General features: G+C 43.5%; 1 protein-coding gene across 2 annotated transcripts in view; it reads left to right on the top strand.

Moving 5' to 3' along the window:
- The window catches only part of nsg2 (neuronal vesicle trafficking associated 2), a 45,132-nt gene that overhangs the window by 13,267 nt on the left and 9,651 nt on the right, over positions 1–22,214 (top strand). For both annotated transcript variants that reach the window (XM_021624159.3, XM_021624160.3), the window contains exon 3: positions 3,874–3,990. In XM_021624159.3, coding sequence (XP_021479834.1) covers positions 3,874–3,990 — 117 coding nt within the window. The remainder of the gene's footprint in view (positions 1–3,873; positions 3,991–22,214) is intronic.

Genomic DNA, 22,214 nt, shown 5'->3' with positions numbered 1-22,214 from the left:
TTATGGTGCTTTCAAAACAACTGGGAACTCTGAAAAAAACAAGGTTGAATAATGATGTCACTGATCTTTAGGTCGTAGCTCTAGAAAGTTGAGTTGGGTGACCATTCAAAACATATTTTCTGGGTCGGAGCTTGTTTATTTCCGACTTTCCAGTTGTCTTGAACTCACTGAAGTGAAGTTTTCGCAGTTCCGAGTTAAAAGTTGTTTTGAGCACGACACAAATCATGCTTCATTGACAGCATGGCCAATGTTGAACGTTTATCATTTTAAACTTGAAAAAGAGCCCCTTAACACCAAATTTGGGACCATCACTCATTGTTGAATTTATGTCCAATGGCTGTTGAGCACCGATACGTTTTATCTATAATTTATCTTTATTATTTCTCTTCATATGACAAGGATAAAAAATGATTTTCTAGTAGATTGTCGACTTGATTCATGATGATGACTGCTAGCTAAGGTTTTGAAAGTATGATGTTGACATGATCAGCCCAATCAAAGCTACTGTATATATAACGTGATTTGACGTCGTTTTATCTGTAGCCAATGACCCTAAGCCTTCTTGGATTGGCTCTTCTAATGTAACTCTATGGCAGCACCCAAGGGGCTCGAATTTTCGATGTCTCCCCTTAGACTTGGCGTTGACGTAGTATCCCTATGAGTGACAGAACACTGAGCCAATCACGGCGCAACGCTCCGTATTTTCTGCTGGTTTGCCCCACCACCACAGAAAGCACTGATCTAGTCTGAAACACCTGCATTTTGGAGCTGCCTTACTCAAGAAAACAAAAAAAGAGACCATGCTTGAATGTGACTTTATTAACTCAATGATACAGTTGAAATCGGAAGTTTACATCCACTTAGGTTGGAGTCATTAAAACTAGTTATTCAACCACTCCACAAATGTATTGTTAACAAATTATAGTTTTGGCAAGTTGGTTAGGACATCTACTTTGTGCATGACACAAGTAATTTTCCAACAATTGTTTACAGACAGATTATTTCACTTATAATTCACGGTATCACAATTCCAGTGGGTCAGAAGTTTACATACGCTAAGTTGACTGCGCCTTTAAACAGCTTGGTAAATTCCAGAAAATGATGTCATGGCTTTAGAAGCTTCTTATAGGCTAATTGACATCATTTGAGTCAATTGGAGGTGTATTTGTGGATCTTTTTTAAGGCCTACCTTCAAACTCAGTGCCTCTTTGCTTAACATCATGGGAAAATCAAAAGAAATCAGCCAAGACCTCAGAAAAAAAATTGTAGACCTCCACAAGTATGAATCAGACAATTTCCAATTTCTAAACACCATGGGACCTTACAGCCGTCATACCGCTCAGGAAGGAGTTGCGTTCTGTCTCCTAGAGATGAACGTACTTTAGTGCGAAAAGTGAAAATCAATCCCAGAACAACAGCAAATGACATTGTGAAGATGCTGGAGGAAACAGGCACAAAAGTATCAATATCCACAGTAAAACGAGTCCTACATCGACATAAGCTGAAAGGCCGCTCAGCACATGGGGCACATGCTCCAAAACCGCCATAAAAAAAGCCAGACTACGGCAGCTGCACATGGGGACAAAGATTGTACTTTTTGGAGAAATGTCCTCTGGTCTGATGAAACAAAAATAGAACTGTTTGGCCATAATGACCATCGTTATGTTTGGAGGAAAAACGGGGAGGCTTGCAAGCTGAAGAACACCATCCCAACCGTGAAGCACAGGGGTGGCAGTATCATGTTGTGGCAGTGCTTTGTTGCAGGAGTGACTGGTGCACTTCACAAAATAGATGGCACCATAGATAAAGGAAAATTATGTGGATATATTGAAGCAACATCTCAAGACATCAGTCAGGAAGTTAAAGCTTGGTCGCAAATGGGTCTTCCAAATGGACAATGACCCCAAGCATACTTCCAAAGTTGTGGCAAAATTGGCTTAAGGACAACAAAGTCAAGGTATTGGAGTGGCCATCAAGCCCTGACCTCAATCCTATAGAAAATTTGTGGGCAGAACTGGAAAAGCGTGTGTGAGCAAGGAGGCCTGAAAGAAATGAAATAAATAAAAGCTGAAATAAATCATTCTCTCTACTATTATTCTGACATTTCACATTCTTAAAATAAAGTGGTGATCCTAACTGATCTAAGACAGGGAATTTTTTACCAGGATTACATGTCAGGAATTGTGAACAGACTGAGTTTAAATGAGGTGTATGTAAACTTCTGACTTCAACTGTATATACTTATTTTACATTGTTTGCAAACTGATATGGGACACACATTAATGCCAAAATAACATGCAAAACAGGCTCCCCCCCCCACAAAATATTTATACACTACTGGTCAAAAGTTTTAGGACACCTACTCATACAAGGGTTTTTCTTTATTTTTACTATTTTATACATTGTAGAATAGCATCAGCATCAACTTCCGGTAGACAGGCGAAGTGCTAGTACACTCAACTGAAAGGGATACCGTTCGTTTACAGTATGCTAAAATGAACTAATAGTATATAGAAGGTAGTATATATTCATTATGTATGTAGTATACAATTTGTTAGTATGGGTATTCGAACACAGCTCCTTTCTTTTTATGGGGCCCACGTCATAAGAACTATAGTCAAAAGTTTGTTGTTTTATTGTGTGTAGCAATGTCACATAACATTTTATTTAATTGAGACAATAAAGCCTTTTCATTGTTAAAATAGGTCTATGATTTTTTTTCTCTTCAAAAAATGAATACTCTTGCAAGTATTCAAATACTAACGCCCGTTTGGATATTTGAATAACCGTGCCCATCCTTTATTATTAGCCATTTTGATCCATGTAAATCATAATGCAAATACAGTCCCTTTTGGATTATATGACTCAGGAGAAGCTCCTGGTACTTCCATTGACTAGAATTACCTACCTGGGAAACTGCAGGTCCTCACCCAAGGGTAGCCTAACCATTGCTTTTATCTATGAATGAGAAATGAAATGACAGTGGTAATGATAACAGGGTCTCTCAAATAATAAAGGGGAGCATGGAGAGAAAAATGGGTGCAGACAGCCTGGTAATTCGGGGGGAAAATTAAATGTCAAAGTGATCGGGAGGGAGTCGGAGAGGGTGTAATTGCAGTAGCCGAGTCTCCTCTTGGAGACTTCAGGATAATATAATGCCATTCATTCCAGATTGTGAGTTGGAGAGTGGAGGTACCAGGGGTTTGTGGAAGGCGTAATTATTTTGGAAATATATTCCTTGATCCATCATTACTGGAAGTGCTAGCGTCACTCAGTTCCTGTGCTTTTGTCAAGTTAGAGAGGTTCAGGTGAATAGTGTCTAATAGCTGAGAGAAACAGTACAGTGGCCTGTAGAAGTGATAAGGAACCAGCAGTACAAACTGCTGAATTCATCAGTCATTTACCGCATAGGTACTTTCTGCCGACACCTTAGGTGTGACATTCATACAAGCAGCCAAATGAGGCTCACACTTGCACATTTGTATCTCTCTCTCTCCCCCTCTGTATTTTGACTGCAATTCTGAGCCAATTTCAGTGAAGAATAGCAGAGTGACATTACTAGGACAGACCCCTGCTTACCCAGCTCTCTGTTCTTCTACATCATGTTAAAAGAGAGTTGATTGGTTCTGATTGGCGGGCATCATACGGGACAGTGCCTAAAATAGCCACCCCCTGACAGTTGCTTGGCAGAGGTTTTAGTTTTCCTCTCTGCCTTTGCCCTTTTGTATATATAACACAGTGATGACGTAACAGTAGGACTTTGTGGTATGATGGCTTATGGCTGTGTCTAACCGAAGTCCAGCCAACCCATTAGTGATAATGTGCTGTGTCACTGTAACCGACTGACTGTGTATTGTTTTCCTCTCCCTGCAGGTGGTGGTGAAGACACGGACTGAGTACCAAACGGACCAGAAGAAAACCAAGCTGAAGGTGCCCAAGGTGGAGGAGTTCACCATCAGCTTCACTGATGGAGTATCAGAGAGAATCAAGGTACTAGGAAAGTTTATTTCTTCATTCACTGAGACATACCAACTATTCCCTCAGTGCTAAGATGTGCTAAACAGCTACGTTGCTGCCGGAGGAAGCTGGTGGGAGGAGCTATAGGAGGATGGGCTCACTGTAATGTCTGGAATGGAATTCATGGAACGGCATCCAACACATCAACCATATGGAAACCACGTTTGACTCAGTTCCATGAATTCCATTCCGGCCATTACAATGAGCCCATCCTCCTATAGCTCCTCCCACCAGCCCCCCCTGGCTGCGGCTGGCGTTTTCAGTATTATAATTCTGGTCCTAAGCACATAACCATCGTTCCTGATGAGGAGTTATCTTTGGGAAAGCATCAACTTCATTGGATCCGGATGGTAGTTTAATTTCTTAGGTGCTCTATGGGAAACAAAATGGTAATTTGGTTGTCATGGTAGCCAGAAGTCATGCATAAACTCATGAGAGTCTCTAATACTTGAGCTAGCAAGCTTGTACTGAATGCCTGTATGAATATTACAGTGTGCGATCCACAGTACCTGAGTAAATTCTGTCTGTATCATCTGAATTTATCACATTATTTACATACAAATTAGATTTCCAGGATGATATTCAAACCAAGATGCACTACTATCTTACCCAGAGCAGCTCTGTCTCGAACAGTGAGTGGAGACCCAGAGCATAGAGTGAAATGGATTGACCTCATCCATAATTAACACACCCTCTGCTTGATGAATGTCAATAGCAGTGGTCATTGTCCCCTTCACACCTGTAATCAAAGAGCTGCAATTCCTTATACAGTCGATGAGAGTGAGGCTATAACCATTTGGTACTGTTACATTTTGATGGAAGAGAGAGTTCTGCAGAGTGTTTGACTATAATTAATGTGAGATGGAGAAAAGAGAGCAGAGAGAGGGGAAGTTTGGCTTTGCCGTTAAGGTCATTTGAGGAGCCAGCAGAGAAGAAAGAGAATTAGATATTCAACACAAACAGAGGCTGTGAAGCTTGTCTGAGTGGGGTTGTGACTGACTGAGAGGCGGATATCTTCTGCCTTGCTCCCTCCGTGGCAGAGTGGAGAGGCTTGATCGACCATGCCTGGCCTTCCCTCCCACACCGGCAGATGAGACGGAGACATATGACCCGGAAACAAGGAGGGCCCTCCCTTGCAGACTGCAAGGCGCAGTGAGCTATCAACTTCTGTTGGCTGGAAGGGAATTCAAATGAGACTTTTTTTTACTCAGCCTGATTTGTGTGCTGTAGGGACTTTTGGGGTGGGCTGCCTGCCTTGCGTGACTGATGAACCTGGCCCAGCGCTGACTGAGGAGAGAGAGACGGATCTGTGTCGAAAGCTCGCACATCCCCTCTCCAAAGCTGTGCAGATTGTGTTGATGGATGAAGTTCTCCGTGCGATTGCTCCCTGATGAGTGCAGCCAAATTCCCCCTAGTTACTTTATCCGGGAAACAGGGGAGGAACGTTCTCCCTCATTAAACACACAAAACAAAAGAAGACGGAGGTCTCTTGGTATCTGATGCAGCAAAGCGGAACACATTAACATATCATGTCGAAATAAAAGGGGGAATTAGAAGGACTCAATTAAAGTGGGGAGGCGGATTGAGGGATGGATGGATGAGTGGGTGGACGGGGTTTAAGCAGGCTGCTGGGGCTCGGAGTGCAGGTTATTGCTCTCTCTTTTCTTTCCAGGCAGGGAGGCAGGATGTTTGACACACACAACCTGCCAAGTAGAGCACACAGCAGCAGCCACGTCCAGAGTCCTGCCCACACCACACAACCAGAGAGACTCATCCAAAGCAATTATCCTATAATTATCTTCTGAGGAAATCTAAATCTGAAGATAAAAAAGGCCTGTCGCAAGTAATACTCCACTCCACCGAAGTGTTTGTGTTCTAACAGGTTGGAGGTCACGGATGTTCTACAAACAGCATGTGACCTACACATTCGTTTCAGTTGGATGAGTAATGCTGCCATACAGAATGTTCCGTGTGTGATTATTTTGTCATTTTTTGTTAGGCACGCATACATGAAAATTGGTTCATCTGCAACACTAGCTAGGCTCTCCCCATGTGCACATGAGGAGAGAGAAAATGACGTGAAAGTGCAGAGATCTGAGCTGAGATGCCTCTCTCTCTGTCAAGGGACTCGTCCTCTAGAGAAGCCGGCAGGCTGCGGAATGAGAATGAAGGACAGGCGCTGGCTGGGTGTCTCGGCTTGCAGAGAAATCTCCACATATTCAACAATACTGCTAGTTTAGACCCCGATGCTGTTTTGTCTACCATTTTATCAGTGGACACCGAGAGAGATGGAGTAGAGTCGGGATACAATGCGAAGCAGCGCAATTTATAAAAACTGTTTGTGAGGTGTGGGTGTTCTCTTTATTAAGAGACAACGTACACTCACCGGTCAGTTTATTAGGTACACTCATCTAGTACCGGGTCGTACACTCCTTTGCCTCCAGAACAGCCTGAATTCTTTGGCATGTGTTCTACAAGGGGTTGGAAACGTTCGTCGCTCAATTGGTATTAAGGGACCTAATGTGTGCCAGGAAAACATTCCCCACACCATTACGCCACCAGCCTGTACCGTTGACACCAGGCAGGATGGGTCCATGGACGCATGCTGCTAATGCCAAATCCTGACTCTGCCATCAGCATGACGCAACAGGAACCGGGATACGTCGGACCAGGCAAGGTTTTTCCACTCCTCAATTTCCCTAGTGTTGGTGATCGCATGTCCACTGGAGCTGCTTCTTCTTGTTTTTAGTTGATAGGAGTGCAACCCGGTGTGGTCGTCTGCTGCAATATCGCATCCATGAAAAGGATTGGCGAGTTGTGCGTTCCCGAGATGCCGTTCTGCACACCACTGTTGTACTGCTCTGTTATTTGTCTGTTTGTGGCCCGCCTGTTAGCTTGCATAATTCTTGCCATTCTCCTTCGACCTTTCTCATGAACAAGCTGTTTCCGCCCACAGGACTGCTGCTGACTGGATGTTTCTTGTTTGTCGCACCATTCTTGGTAAACCCTAGACACTGTCGTGTGTGAAAAACCCTGAGTTACTGGATCCGGCACGCCTGACACTGACGATCATACCACGCTCAAGGTCGCTTAGGTCACTTGTTTTGCTCATTCTAACGTTCAATCGAACAGTAACTGAACAGTAACTGGGTGGAACGCAACACCCTGCTACAACTCAACTCCCTGGGGAGTGAAAAAAAGTATGTGATTGTAGGTGCGGGTAAGGATGACAGAGAATATTACAGTTTACAGGGAATGTAATTCTTCCTTCACACGGTAAGGTGGGGAAAAGGGGCTGGATGGAACCAAAGCAAAGGAAGTAAAAAATAAAGTTCCTCTCCTACCTACCCACTGGTTACCTATTCTTAGCACAACCTGGCGCGCTAACCAAAATACAGGGGGGGGGGGGGGTGGTCCGCCCAGGTCTTACTTAGTGTGCATAGACATAGTAACAATACTGTCATTTAGCAGTCCTCTTGCCTAAACACTCCCAAGGGGCCTTCCCCGGGAATAAATTCAACAAAATAATTCACCAAACTTAGTGAACAATTTGAATAAACCAAAAACACTAGGTACTATGGTATACCTCTACAGGAGCGGCTACAAAACACAGGACATACAAAGAAGCTCTCTCTCGAAACAAAGGAACACTCGCTTTTCAAGCTGAGGAAGGAGTCGGTAATTGCAGACAGCTGTATCCCCTGACGAGAAGGTGGGGTCAGAGCTCCAATTAGTGATGTGCCGACCAATCAGCTGCTTTGGAATCCAGGAAGCCATTTCCTGAAATACGCACATACATATACACAAACTCACAACAACACAGACACTGGGGAACGTAACAGAGGCTATTCTCCCTGTATTCAGACAGCCCTTCAGACTGACAATAAGTAATGCACTAGCTCACAGCGTCCCCAACGTGCATATTTGACTAACATGCTTTCCTCAGCTCTGCCACACAACTGAGGCATGTCAATGGCCAGTATGAATCAGCCTTTGATACAGTCAGTCCTCCAGTCAGTAGCTATGTTATGGCCTCTGGCCAGCAGCAACCACCAGTCCTCTACAATTTTGTCAGTCTGTCACTTGCGCCGTAGGAGTGCTGCAGACCAGCGAGTAAATACAAACACTCACCCTCTGACCCACTCACCCTGGAGCCATGGAAACACTGCCAGGTCCTAGTGGTAGCCAATTAGAGACACCTTCATGGTGAATGCTGGCCATTGATTGGATCAACATGGCATTGCATGGGGAGGTTAAACTTTTAATGGATATGGCATGAGTAGATAGGAGGCATTGTTTGATAGCTAAGATTGAGCATGTGGAGAAAGTGTTACAATGAATTGCTTTCCCCATTATTGCCACTCACACATATACAAACAGGCTACAGATGGGAAATACGATATGCTAATTTATGACTCCTATTCACTGTTCCATTGGACCAAAAATAACAACAAAAGACGGCTAGTAGTGTGTGCGCCAAAGGGGCAATTTCTTTTTGTGATTTGTCATTTCAAAAAGGACAGCGTATTTGAGGTGCCATGGGGGACAAGGGCTTTTCTGTGAACAATGCCTGAGATGATTTATAGAGCCAGATGGCTTTTTCTCTGTTCTAACGCTGATTAATCCCACCTCTCAGCTGCCTCCAATACCTCACAATCATTACATCTGAATATAGAGCTAATATTAAATCCAATGAACTTTGTCCCTAATGATTACACATTCTGTATAAAGTTTCAGGACGAGTTCAATTTTCCGTCAACTCTACCAGGTTTACATTCTGTCATCTGTTTTTCACTCCCTGCAGAAGTGATTGGAACATTTGATCTACCATGATGTGGGAATAGAACGGTGCTCACATTGAGGAGGTAGCATATAGGTATCTTCTTTGTGATCCAAGCAGTCCATGTCAGGGATGCTGTGGTTTGTTTCTGGTTAGTGTGACTGACACTTTCCATAAGCACTGTGCATGTTGTGAGACCATGACGAAAACAGTGGGACTCTCATTGACTGCTGTGCTCTGTCAGAGCTCTCTCCTCCATCAGACTACGGCATTTGGGGCCCCGGGGCACCTACCTTCAGGGGGCCTCCATTCCTGGCCTGGAAAGGTGAGCTCGGGGATCAATTAGTGGCTCCAGATACAGAACAGGTTTTGTTTTTCTCTCTCTCTCGCCTCCCCAATTCTCTCTGTGTGTTATTACAGTATGACACTCGCTGGGCTCTCTATCTCTCTAGATTTATATCTGTTCGTCTTTCTCCTCTACTCTCTATCTCTTCTCTTTCTCTCTGTACTGTACATCATTACATTTCGGCCAACTGGCCTGAGGATCCCTTGGCACCGTGGCGGTGGAGCCACTGCCCAGGAGCACCGGCCTTGTTGTTGTGCCGCTGATGATGCTCTCAGACAGTGACTCAGTGGAGTAGGCATTAGGTGCAATTAACTAAGCACTTGGTAGCACACAGCCAGGCAGGCAGGGTCCACATAGGGCCATGTGGAACTCTCTTCATCTCCTCATCAAGCTGCTCCTCCTCTCCCTACATCTAGCACATACGAGGTGTGTGTGTGTGAGACGCTGGAGACTGAGTGACTCCAAAGATATTAATGTCTAAGGGATGTTAAAAGAGGAGGTTTGAGGACTGTTTAGTTGTTCTTTACCAAGCCTATGGGGTGTTGCCGGGTAGATTTCCCAAGCCCCGAACACATCAGCATTAATAATCTCCTCTTTCTCCTCAGCAACGTCATGTCTCTGACATGCTTGCTTATTAGCAAATCAAATTTGTTTTGTTTGCATATCCTCTGAACCTCGTTAGTGGTGTGTTTACTCAGAACAGGTAGATGGCCAGGATTCCACTCATTTAATCGCTAAAAAAAAGAAGAAAAAATGCCATCACTCGCCTTGAATGAGTGCCATGCTGCCAGGAAGAAGATGAGGCTCAGCTCCGGTCTCTGAGGTTTACTCCATGTCCTCTTCTCTGTGCATGCGGATATTCATAGAACGCCACTACAGTAAGTCTTCCGAGTGTTATCCCTAATAAAAATCGAGATCGTGTCCCTAAGTTCATAATCTTGAGCCAGGGACTGTCCTTATTAGACATGGCAGTGTGTTCTTTCGCACCCTTGAAGTTCTGTCTCCTGAGAGACCTGTCCTAATTGGGAAACATTAACATAATGAGAAATGAACTCACACTGAACATGACACTGCTTCCTTTCTCTAATGGATAAGTGGCATTCTATTGGCATTTGTGTGTCAGTGTAATTGTGTGTTGATCATTATACACATACAGTCAGGTCCATAATTATTGGCACCCTTGATAAAGATGACCCAAAAAGACTATAAAATAAATAACACAAAATACTGAGCTATATTGTATGCTCGGAAAATTGGGAAATTATATTATTTTATACTCTTAGAATAGAGAACGAGATTTAGTTTAACAAGTAATACAAAAAAAATCGAAAAAAGATTGGGGACAATGTTATTGTCACCCGTTTTTATTGTCATTGTTATTGTCACCCGTTTTTTATCCCCTAGCGAGGATAACGACACTGAGCCTTTTTCTAAGAATGTTTTATGACATTGGAGAACAGGACCTGTAGATGCAAGTTATGAGGTACTTTTCTGCATATTCTTCTCGTTTTCAATACCAAACCCACCACTGGTGTGCGTGGCCAAATAGCTCTATTTTCATCAGGTTTTCATCAGGTTACCTTTGGATTGGAAGCGGTGCTGTGGTCAGATGACATGAAATTAGAGCTCTTTGGCCACGCACACCAGTGGTGGGTTTGGTGTTGAAAAACAGAAGCGCATGCAGAAAAGTAACTCATACCTACGGTAAAATATTATGGTGGACCTTTAATGTTATGGGGCTATTTTTCTTTCCACTCGTCCTGGGGCCCTTGTTAAGGTCAATGGCATCATGAACTTTACCAAGTACTCAAGCATTTTAGCCCAAAACCTGGTTGCCTCTGCCAGGAGGCTGACACTTGGCCGCAAGTGGATCTTCCACCAAGACAATAACCGCAAGCACTAATCCAATCTACAAAATTATAATTTTGCAATGACCATCTCAGTCTCCGGAGTTGAACCCCATAGAAAACCTCTGGTTTGAATTGAAGAGAGCAGTCCATAAGAGCAGATGAAGTAAATCGAGGATCTGGAAAGATTCTGTATGGAGCAATGGTCTAAAGATCCCTCCCAATGTGTTCTCCAACTCATAAAACAATTTAGAAAAGGCTCAGTGTCGTTATCCTCGCAAGGGGTGCTACATTATTTAGATTTGTTTACTTGTTAAACAACATCTCTTTCTCTGAGCAATTGTATTAGTAGAAAAAAAAACATTTCCACATTTCTTGGAGCATACATTATAGCTCAGTATTTGTATATTTTACAGCCTTTTTTTGCTCATCTTTATCAAGGGCGCCAATAATTATGGACCTGACTGTCGGTATCATAATTGTCATACAGATTGTACTGTACAGAAATGTGATTTTGTTGCATTGAAGATGTACGCGTTGCTGTGTAGAGCTGACCCGAGAGGCAGATGACATCTCAACAAGAGAGAATATGTTTGTACTTTGTGGTTGTTCTAGACATGGTTACCTCCACAGGATAATCAACCCGCATGGGGACACCCATTCTCCCCTGGCACGTCTCCTGTGCGACACTCCTCCTCTTCCCTTCCTCAGCTACTACAGTACCATGCCCTAGTGGGCATTCCCCTGCAGGTTGCCATGTTGCTCACTCCTCTGAAACCATTTCATAAGAGCATTGGCAGGAAATCTAAGATGATTACATCCAAGAAAAGAAAAGAAAAAGACAGTTGTAGTTCCCTCAGTCTTACAAAGCTCCCTCCATTTTACGAAGTCTTAGACTCGGAGATGCAGTTATCTGGTCATTGTCGTGAAAATGGCAGACGAAGATGATTTTCTTCGTGTTATTTATCTTACAGTAGAAGAAAATGGTTTATTTTCTGTGCCTGGCTCTGTGTTGAGCATCGGCTTCAGCATAATAAGAATATGACGCACAGACAATGGGCCTTTATTCCTCAATCAGGGACCTATTGATTTACTTAGGACTTATCTTCCCATTGTTCTGTCAGCACCAACCTGGTGCTAGAGGAAGAAGAACAGATTCTCTCTAGCTTTCTCTCTGCCTCTCACTATCTCCCCCCCTGGAGCGACTGTAAGAGTTTTCGCTCTAACATATGGCTGGAAAAGTGGTCTTGCTGTGAGGGTGGCGTTCTAACAGCATACGGGATGGAGACTGGAATTACAAGGCTGGGTGAGCGTTAGGAAGGAAAGGGTAGATAAAACTGACACTTGTATAGCAAAGCCATATGTCTGATGGTGACAGAAATGGTGCTGAAGAAACATAGCAGCCATATGCTGACATTTCCCCCTGCATTCGGAACCTACAATAAATCAAGATTTGAACAGCAACCTATTACACAAAAAGCCACAGATGATTCAGTGAACTGCTGAACAACATGTGGGGGAGAGGAGATTAGGGGTGATAGACAGAAGGGAGTGAGAAAATGAAAACAAGCAGTTGTTGTGGGCGGTTAACGGAGTCATTGAGATGTCCAGCCATCCACAGTATGGACATCTGCAGTGGGGCTCAGCTCAGGGAGAGCGACACAATCACGTCTGACTCTTTAATCTGTTTGGATTGTCTTTTGTTTCCTCAACGTGGCCAGCTGAAGAACACACCCTCTCTGTACTGTACCACTCTGACTGTATTGTTACTGTAGCACCGTAACACATCCACCCTGCTGCACTCCAGGGATGTTTAGCCAGTGAATAAATCCCACTGCTGCCGGGGGATTATGAGCCTCCGTCTATATGGATTATACTGACGTCAGATTATGACGCCGACAACAACAACAGCAGTAGAAACATCAACCTTGAGCCTCAGCAGCAGGGCAGAGTAATAAACTAACATCCAGACGAAGAAACAGTGCTGGCATAGGAGAGGCGAGCAGATGGTCTAATGTCTCGCCTATGTCTGTCTGCACTAACTAGACTAGAGCTGCAATGTTCGGGGCAAATTTGACCTCATTTGATGACGTCCCTCCCTGACCTCATTGAAGAGTTAAGTGCTAAGGGAATGTTCATGTAGGCCCACAATTGGCACAAGGACAAATACACTTTGGCATTGCCACTAGCCGGAAAAAGCTTTCAAAAATGAAACCGTGTGTATTTAATCAAAATACAGATCAAAACAAACGGTGTCATGGCGGTACAGATACCAGACCCCTGACTATCCCAGTGAAATAATACCAGCACTTCAAATGGGCCAATTTGATGGCACAGGGTCATCTGTCACTGCACACCAATGTAATCCCCATTACAGTCCAAGCAAGTCCAGGCAAAATAGAGGTCATCCTATTCTCAACTAACCCAGTGTCAGCGTGGAGCACACATCTGCCAATAACCACACGAAAAAATACTACAGTTTACTGAAGAATACTACAGTACTTCCTACAGAATTCTGTAGAATAATTAAGTGAGGATATATTGGCACGGGTGTTGTTAGACCCGAGATGAAGTCAACCTTTTTATACAACAGGTTACCAACATATTCAAATAATGATTGACATATTTTCATATTTCATATTCATTTATTCATACTTTTTCATCCTTCCACAAGATATAGTCCTGACACAAATCTAGGGTTGCTACCCAACCCGGCTGGTCGTTCGTTATACCGGTTTGGTTGCCAGAGAAGTGACCCAGTCGTTCAGTATTGTTCTGTATCTAGGGATGCGGCCCAGTCTTTCGTTCTAAATGTTCCATTGCCATACTGGCTGGCAACGTTCTTATCCCTTGCTTGCTAGCTAGCCAACTACGGCTAATTTACAGTCACATCAAACAGTGCAGCCAGATTAACAGCAAAGTAGCTGCATTTGCGTTTGTTTAAGCTGCTTTCTAGTGACATTTATTTGGATACATCCATAACAATGAGCTAATGATGTGTGATTTCGCCTGGCATAGAAAATGTGCTCTCTCGTCAGGACACTGTTGTTCAGAGGAGCTAGCCAACAACACAGCTAACACAATCACTTCAAACTGAAGCTGGAAAGACTGCAAACTAGCTGCACTTTGTTTCGTTTACATGTTTTCCATTGATAGTTCTTTGTATATATCCATAAAAATGATGCTGATTCATAATTTCGACTGGCTGAGAAAAGCTGCTTGCTTATCGGTCTCATACCGACTTCTGACTCCTGACACATTCATTACTATGGGACAGCTGGTGATCGAATTTGAATATTGAAACAATGTTGCAAATTTCGGAGAGACATACAGCAAGGTTTATACAAATCTCCACTGTTGAAAACTAAATGTTAGTCTAAAAGAAATGTGAGATAATGTAAAGATTATTTTTTTTATAGTTCATAAATTGCCTGGCTGGGCTGATGAGACAGTGGATTGCACAGTCAGATGGAACAGAGTAAATAAGCATTTCAACGTCATAGATTTAGCCGGTGGTAATTTCTGGAATAAAAACTGACTGGAATGCGGTTTTAACCCATCAGCATTCAGGATTAGAACCTCCCCTTGTATAGTATACTACACACTGTAGTATCCCTTGATCATGTGTAGTACTTACTATAGAATGTTGTAGTGTACTCTAGAACAGTGATTGTCAACTGGGGGGTCAGTGATTTGAAGGGGTCGCAAGACTTGTGCAAGAATATATATACAGTGCCTTGCGAAAGTATTCGGCCCCCTTGAACTTTGCGACCTTTTGCCACATTTCAGGCTTCAAACATAAAGATATAAAACTGTATTTTTTTGTGAAGAATCAACAACAAGTGGGACACAATCATGAAGTGGAACGACATTTATTGGATATTTCAAACTTTTTTAACAAATCAAAAACGGAAAAATTGGGCGTGCAAAATTATTCAGCCCCTTTACTTTCAGTGCAGCAAACTCTCTCCAGAAGTTCAGTGAGGATCTCTGAATGATCCAATGTTGACCTAAATGACTAATGATGATAAATACAATCCACCTGTGTGTAATCAAGTCTCCGTATAAATGCACCTGCACTGTGATAGTCTCAGAGGTCCGTTAAAAGCGCAGAGAGCATCATGAAGAACAAGGAACACACCAGGCAGGTCCGAGATACTGTTGTGAAGAAGTTTAAAGCCGGATTTGGATACAAAAATATTTCCCAAGCTTTAAACATCCCAAGGAGCACTGTGCAAGCGATAATATTGAAATGGAAGGAGTATCAGACCACTGCAAATCTACCAAGACCTGGCCGTCCCTCTAAACTTTCAGCTCATACAAGGAGAAGACTGATCAGAGATGCAGCCAAGAGGCCCATGATCACTCTGGATGAACTGCAGAGATCTACAGCTGAGGTGGGAGACTCTGTCCATAGGACAACAATCAGTCGTATATTGCACAAATCTGGCCTTTATGGAAGAGTGGCAAGAAGAAAGCCATTTCTTAAAGATATCCATAAAAAGTGTTGTTTAAAGTTTGCCACAAGCCACCTGGGAGACACACCAAACATGTGGAAGAAGGTGCTCTGGTCAGATGAAACCAAAATTGAACTTTTTGGCAACAATACAAAATGTTATGTTTGGCGTAAAAGCAACACAGCTGAACACACCATCCCCACTGTGAAACATGGTGGTGGCAGCATCATGGTTTGGGCCTGCTTTTCTTCAGCAGGGACAGGGAAGATGGTTAAAATTGATGGGAAGATGGATGGAGCCAAATACAGGACCATTCTGGAAGAAAACCTGATGGAGTCTGCAAAAGACCTGAGACTGGGACGGAGATTTGTCTTCCAACAAGACAATGATCCAAAACATAAAGCAAAATCTACAATGGAATGGTTCAAAAATAAACATATCCAGGTGTTAGAATGGCCAAGTCAAAGTCCAGACCTGAATCCAATCGAGAATCTGTGGAAAGAACTGAAAAGTGCTGTTCACAAATGCTCTCCATCCAACCTCACTGAGCTCGAGCTGTTTTGCAAGGAGGAATGGGAAAAAAATTCAGTCTCTCGATGTGCAAAACTGATAGAGACATACCCCAAGCGACTTACAGCTGTAATCGCAGCAAAAGGTGGAGCTACAAAGTATTAACTTAAGGGGGCTGAATAATTTTGCACGCCCAATTTTTCCGTTTTTGATTTGTTAAAAAAGTTTGAAATATCCAATAAATGTCGTTCCACTTCATGATTGTGTCCCACTTGTTGTTGATTCTTCACAAAAAAATACAGTTTTATATCTTTATGTTTGAAGCCTGAAATGTGACAAAAGGTCGCAAAGTTCAAGGGGGCCGAATACTTTCGCAAGGCACTGTATATATATCAAAAATGTATTTTATTTTGAAGGGTAACCGCTGCACCTCAACATTTATTTTCAAATCAAATCAAATCTAATTTTATTTGTCACATACACATGGTTAGCAGATGTTAGTGCGAGTGTAGCGAAATGCTTGTGCTTCTAGTTCCGACAATGCTTGTATTAACCAACAAGTAATCTAGCTAACAATTCCAAAACTACTACCTTATAGACACAAGTGTAATTGGATAAAGAATATGTACATAAAGATATATGAATGAGTGATGGTACAGAGCGGCATAGGCAAGATACAGTAGATGGTATTGAGTGCAGTATATACATATGAGATGAGTATGTAAACAAAGTGGCATAGTTAAAGTGGCTAGTGATACATGTATTACATAAGGATGCAGTAGATGATATAGAGTACAGTATATACATATACATATGAGATGAGTAATGTAGGGAACATTATATTAGGTAGCATTGTTTAAAGTGGCTAGTGAAATATTTTACATCATTTCCCATCAATTCCCATTATTAAAGTGGCTGGAGCTGAGTCAGTGTGTTGGCAGCAGCCACTCAATGTTAGTGGTGGCTGTTTAACAGTCTGATGGCCTTGAGATAGAAGCTGTTTTTCAGTCTCTCGGTCCCAGCTTTGATGCACCTGTACTGACCTCGCCTTCTGGATGATAGCGGGGTGAACAGGCAGTGGCTTGGGTGGTTGCTGTCCTTGATGATCTTTATGGCCTTCCTGTGACATCGGGTGGTGTAGGTGTCCTGGAGGGCAGGTAGTTTGCCCCTGGTGATGTGTTGTGCAGACCTCACTACCCTCTGGAGAGCCATACGGTTGTGGGCGGAGCAGTTGCCGTACCAGGCGGTGATACAGCCCGACAGGATGCTCTCGATTGTGCATCTGTAGAAGTTTGTGAGTGCTTTTGGTGATAAGCCAAATTTCTTCAGCCTCCTGAGGTTGAAGAGGCGCTGCTGCGCCTTCCTCACGATGCTGTCTGTGTGGGTGGACCAATTCAGTTTGTCTGTGATGTGTACGCCGAGGAACTTAAAACTTACTACCCTCTCCACTACTGTTCCATCGATGTGGATAGGGGGGTGTTCCCTCTGCTGTTTCCTGAAGTCCACAATCATCTCCTTAGTTTTGTTGACGTTGAGTGTGAGGTTATTTTCCTGACACCACACTCCGAGGGCCCTCACCTCCTCCCTGTAGGCCGTCTCGTCGTTGTTGGTAATCAAGCCTACCACTGTTGTGTCATCCGCAAACTTGATGATTGAGTTGGAGGCGTGCGTGGCCACGCAGTCGTGGGTGAACAGGGAGTACAGGAGAGGGCTCAGAACGCACCCTTGTGGGGCCCCAGTGTTGAGGATCAGTGGGGTGGAGATGTTGTTGCCTACCCTCACCACCTGGTGGCGGCCCGTCAGGAAGTCCAGTACCCAGTTGCACAGGGCGGGGTCGAGACCCAGGGTCTCGAGCTTGATGACGAGCTTGGAGGGCACTATGGTGTTAAATGCCGAGCTGTAGTCGATGAACAGCATTCTCACATAGGTATTCCTCTTGTCCAGATGGGTTAGGGCAGTGTGGTTGAGATTGCATCATCTGTGGACCTATTTGGGCAGTAAGCAAATTGGAGTGGGTCTAGGGTGTCAGGTAGGGTGGAGGTGATATGGTCCTTGACTAGTCTCTCAAAGCACTTCATGATGACGGAAGTGAGTGCTACGGGGCGGTAGTCGTTTAGCTCAGTTACCTTAGCTTTCTTGGGAACAGGAACAATGGTGGCCCTCTTGAAGCATGTGGGAACAACAGACTGGGATAGGGATTGATTGAATATGTCCGTAAACACACCAGCCAGCTGGTCTGCGCATGCTCTGAGGGCGCGGCTGGGGATGCCGTCTGGGCCTGCAGCCTTGCGGGGGTTGACACGTTTAAATGTTTTCCTCACGTCGGCTGCAGTAAGGGGAGTCCCCATGTTTTAGTTGCGGGCAGTGTCAGTGGCACTGTATTGTCCTCAAAGCGGGCAAAAAAGTTATTTAGTCTGCCTGGGAGCAAGAAAGGATACCGCCGCACCGCTTATTGTTGCTGACTTTACAGAACGTTACTGCTACACACAGGCGTGCGTGCGCTGTACGGCTTATTGTTGCTGACTTTACAGAACGTTACTGCTACACACAGGCGTGCGTGCGCTGTACGGCTTATTGTTGCTGACTTTACAGAACGTTACTGCTACACACAGGCGTGCGTGCGCTGTACGGCTTATTGTTGCTGACTTTACAGAACGTTACTGCTACACACAGGCGTGCGTGCGCTGTACGGCTTATTGTTGCTGACTTTGCACGTGCAGAACGTCCAGAGTGATGAAATGGCTAGCTACGTTCGGACTAAGAGGGTTTTCGCGCTGCACATACTCACTGACCAAAACAATAACGTTCTCGCCCCACACATACCCACTTCAAGCGGAGATTGCTATGTTTCTTTCGGAAAACATGTCACCTCGGGCTGAACATTTCGATTGAAAGGAGTAGTTCACGAAGGTTGCCTACCTGGCGGATTTTTTTAATAATCTGAATTCGCTCAATGTGTCAAAGCAAGGGACTGGGGCACAATCGATTTGAACAGAGGGACAACGTGGATGCCTTCAAGATGACGCTTACCGTTTGGGCAAATCATATTTCTAACGGGAGGATTGACATGTTTCCCCAATGCTGATTCCGAGTTTGAGAATCTGATCAACAAAGCGCACAGCGGCACACTGAAAACAACTGTTAAACAGCATCTTGTCAAGCTGAAGGGAAAGTTTTGTGAATACTTCCCGGATGAGAACAAGAGACGACTGTATACAGGACCCCTTACGAGTGGAGATGGGAATCATCACGTTGCCAAGCAAGACGATCAGCTGGTGGAGCTGTCATTTGAACGTGGACTGAGCATGCGCTTCCCGGAAATGACACTGCAATCAGGTAGTGCTAAACGGTAACATGATTCTATCTCTGAAAGTGACTTCTCTGCTATGGCCGTGCTGAAAACGAAAAGCAGAAACAAACTGGACAGCCAGCATGACCTCCGAGTTGCCCTGTCAACCATCACCCCAGACATCAATAAACTTATCAAACTGAAGAAACACCCCCAGGATTCCCACTGATAGGCCACACACACACGCAATAACTAAACAGATAAATTAGTTATTGTTCAGTATGTTAATTATTATTGTTAATTAATTCTGACATTCATATTACATTTTATTGAACTAGTTAAAAATATACACCTTTTCAAGGTTGTGAAGCTATTCATATGGTAATTATGATGACCAAATCCTAATGATTGTTTTTTTTCTTCAATTTTTAAACACTGGTATGTGTTACTGTTCATTAACATTATTGGACTGGTTTCGATGTCATGTTCTGAATCTTATCATTAATTATACCCACTCCTGAACTGGTCGCCTAATTAAATGGCTTATTCTCCTGAATCGATAATAAATGTTTTCTCTGTTAATATGGCTGTGTAATGACTTTCTTTAATACCCTAATAGTAGCCCATTGACATGCTGACCACACCACTCGATTCGCAAAACAAATTTAAACATGCACCTTACTCAATTATTGCACCCACACTGCTCGCAAGCGACTGCGTTGCCAAGGGCTAAAATAGAAGTCAGTTCTATTTGTGATGCTGATCGCGGTGCAAATTCTGCCTCTCCCATCTCCTAATTGGTTTATAGAAGCAGGTACCCATGTGCCATCTCCTCATTGGTTATACCCATGTGGGTGATTGGAAGATTAACTGAGTTTGGTCGGTCGTCGTGGTAACTGAGATGACAATCGCCATATAAAGTTCAATGAAGAAACAGCCCGGAAGGAGGAGAGATGACTAGAAACGATTCGGTTGACCGTTTTATAGGTGGATTAATTGTCGGCGTAGAAGACCTTGTGCATTTCAGGTAAAATAACAACTCAATGTTTATATCCTAGGACTAATTAGCTATCAACAGAAAGCTAGCTAAATAAGACAAATTAACTAGGAACTGCAAGCTAGCTAGCTAAAATGCCATAAAACTTTAATGCTTTTCGACCTGTCCCCAAATTAATATAATTGGTTCAGAGTTTGTTTTGAAATTTAACCTGCGTGTCTTGAACGCGTTTTGTGTGGGGGGACAAAATACATTTGCGCACAATGGTGCACGCACACCGCTGGTTTGGGTGCGTTGTGAGACAGAGTCTGCGGTCCAGAAGATGGCGCCGAAGAGCATGGCAGACGTTTTACATTCTCCCAATCAATTGTGCTGTTTTGTTAGTTTTTTTGCGTTTTGTGTAACTTATTTTTTTACTTATTGTGTACATAAAGTTGCTGCTACCGTCTTTTGTGACCGAAAATAACTTCTGGACATCATAACAGTGATTACTCACCGCGGACTGGAAGAAAGTTTTTCCTTTAACGAGTCCGTCGAGAAGGATATCCTGCTTTCACTGGAACAGACCCAGATTCCCACCTTTTGCATGAAGAAAAAAACTAACATCTTATGTTATACCGAGACGTGGCTGAACGAAGATACGGACAATATATAGCTAGCAAGATTTTCCATGCACTGGCAGAACAGAGACGCTACCTCTGGTAAGACGAGGGGTGGGGGGTTATTTGTCAACAGCTGGTGCTCAATGTCTAATATTAAAGAAGTCTCGAGGTATTGCTTGCCTGAGGTAGAGTACCTTATGATAAACTGTAAACCACACTATCTACCAAGATAATTCTCATTTATATAGTTCCTAGCTGTCAATTTACCACCACAGAATGAAGCTGCCACTAAGACCTCTCTCAACCAACTCTATTTAAATATATTTTTATATTTCACCTTTATTTAACCAGGTAGGATAGTTGAGAACAAGTTCTCATTTACAACTGCGACCCGGCCAAGATAAAGCAAAGCAGTTTGACACATACAACAACACAAAGTTACACATGGAATAAACAAACATACAGTCAATAATACAGTAGGAAAAAAAAGTATATAGACAGTGTGTGCAAATGAGGTAAGATAAGGGAGGTAAGGCAATAAATAGGGCATGGTGGCGAAGTAATTACAATATAGCAATTAAACACTGGAATGGTAGATGTGCAGAAGATGAATGTGCAAGTAGAGATACTGGGGTGCAATGGAGCAAGATAAATAAATACAGTATGGGGATGAGGTAGTTGGATGGGCTATTTATAGATGGGCTATGTACAGGTGCAGTGATCTGTGAGCTGCTCTGACAGCTGGTGCTTAAAGCTAGTGAGGGAGATATGAGTCTCCACCTTCAGTGATTATTAAAGTTTGTTCCAATCATTGAGAACTGGAAGGAAAGGCGGTCAAAGGAGGAATTGGCTTTGGGGGTGACCAGTGAGATATACCTGCTGGAGCGAGTGCTATGGGTGGGTGCTGCTATGGTGACCAGTGAGCTGAGATAAGGCGGGGCTTTACCTAGCAAAGACTTGTAGATGACCTGGAGCCAGTGGATTTGGAGACGAGTATGAAGCAAGGGCCAGCCAACGAGAGCGTAGAGGTGACATCGGTGGGTAGTATATGGGGCTTTGGTGACAAAACGGATGGCACTGTGATGGACTGCATCCAATTTGTTGGCTATTTTGTAAATGATATCGCCGAAGTCGAGGATCGGTAGGATGGTCAGTTATACGAGGGTATGTTTGGCAGCATGAGTGAAAGATGCTTTGTTGCGAAATAGGAAGCTGATTCTAGATTTAATTGTGGATTAGAGATGCTTAATGTGAGTCTGGAAGGAGAGTTTACAGTCTAGCCAGACACCTAGGTATCTGTAGTTGTCCACATATTCTAAGTCAGAACCGTCCAGAGTAGTGATGCAGGTGGTAGGTGCGGGCAGCAATC

This window comes from Oncorhynchus mykiss, chromosome 12 (genome assembly GCF_057628025.1).
Source record: "Oncorhynchus mykiss isolate SJ-2025 chromosome 12, ASM5762802v1, whole genome shotgun sequence".
Lineage (NCBI taxonomy): Eukaryota > Metazoa > Chordata > Actinopteri > Salmoniformes > Salmonidae > Oncorhynchus > Oncorhynchus mykiss.
The sequence above is the reverse complement of the archived record's forward strand: the minus strand, read 5'-3'. Positions and strand labels throughout refer to the sequence as shown.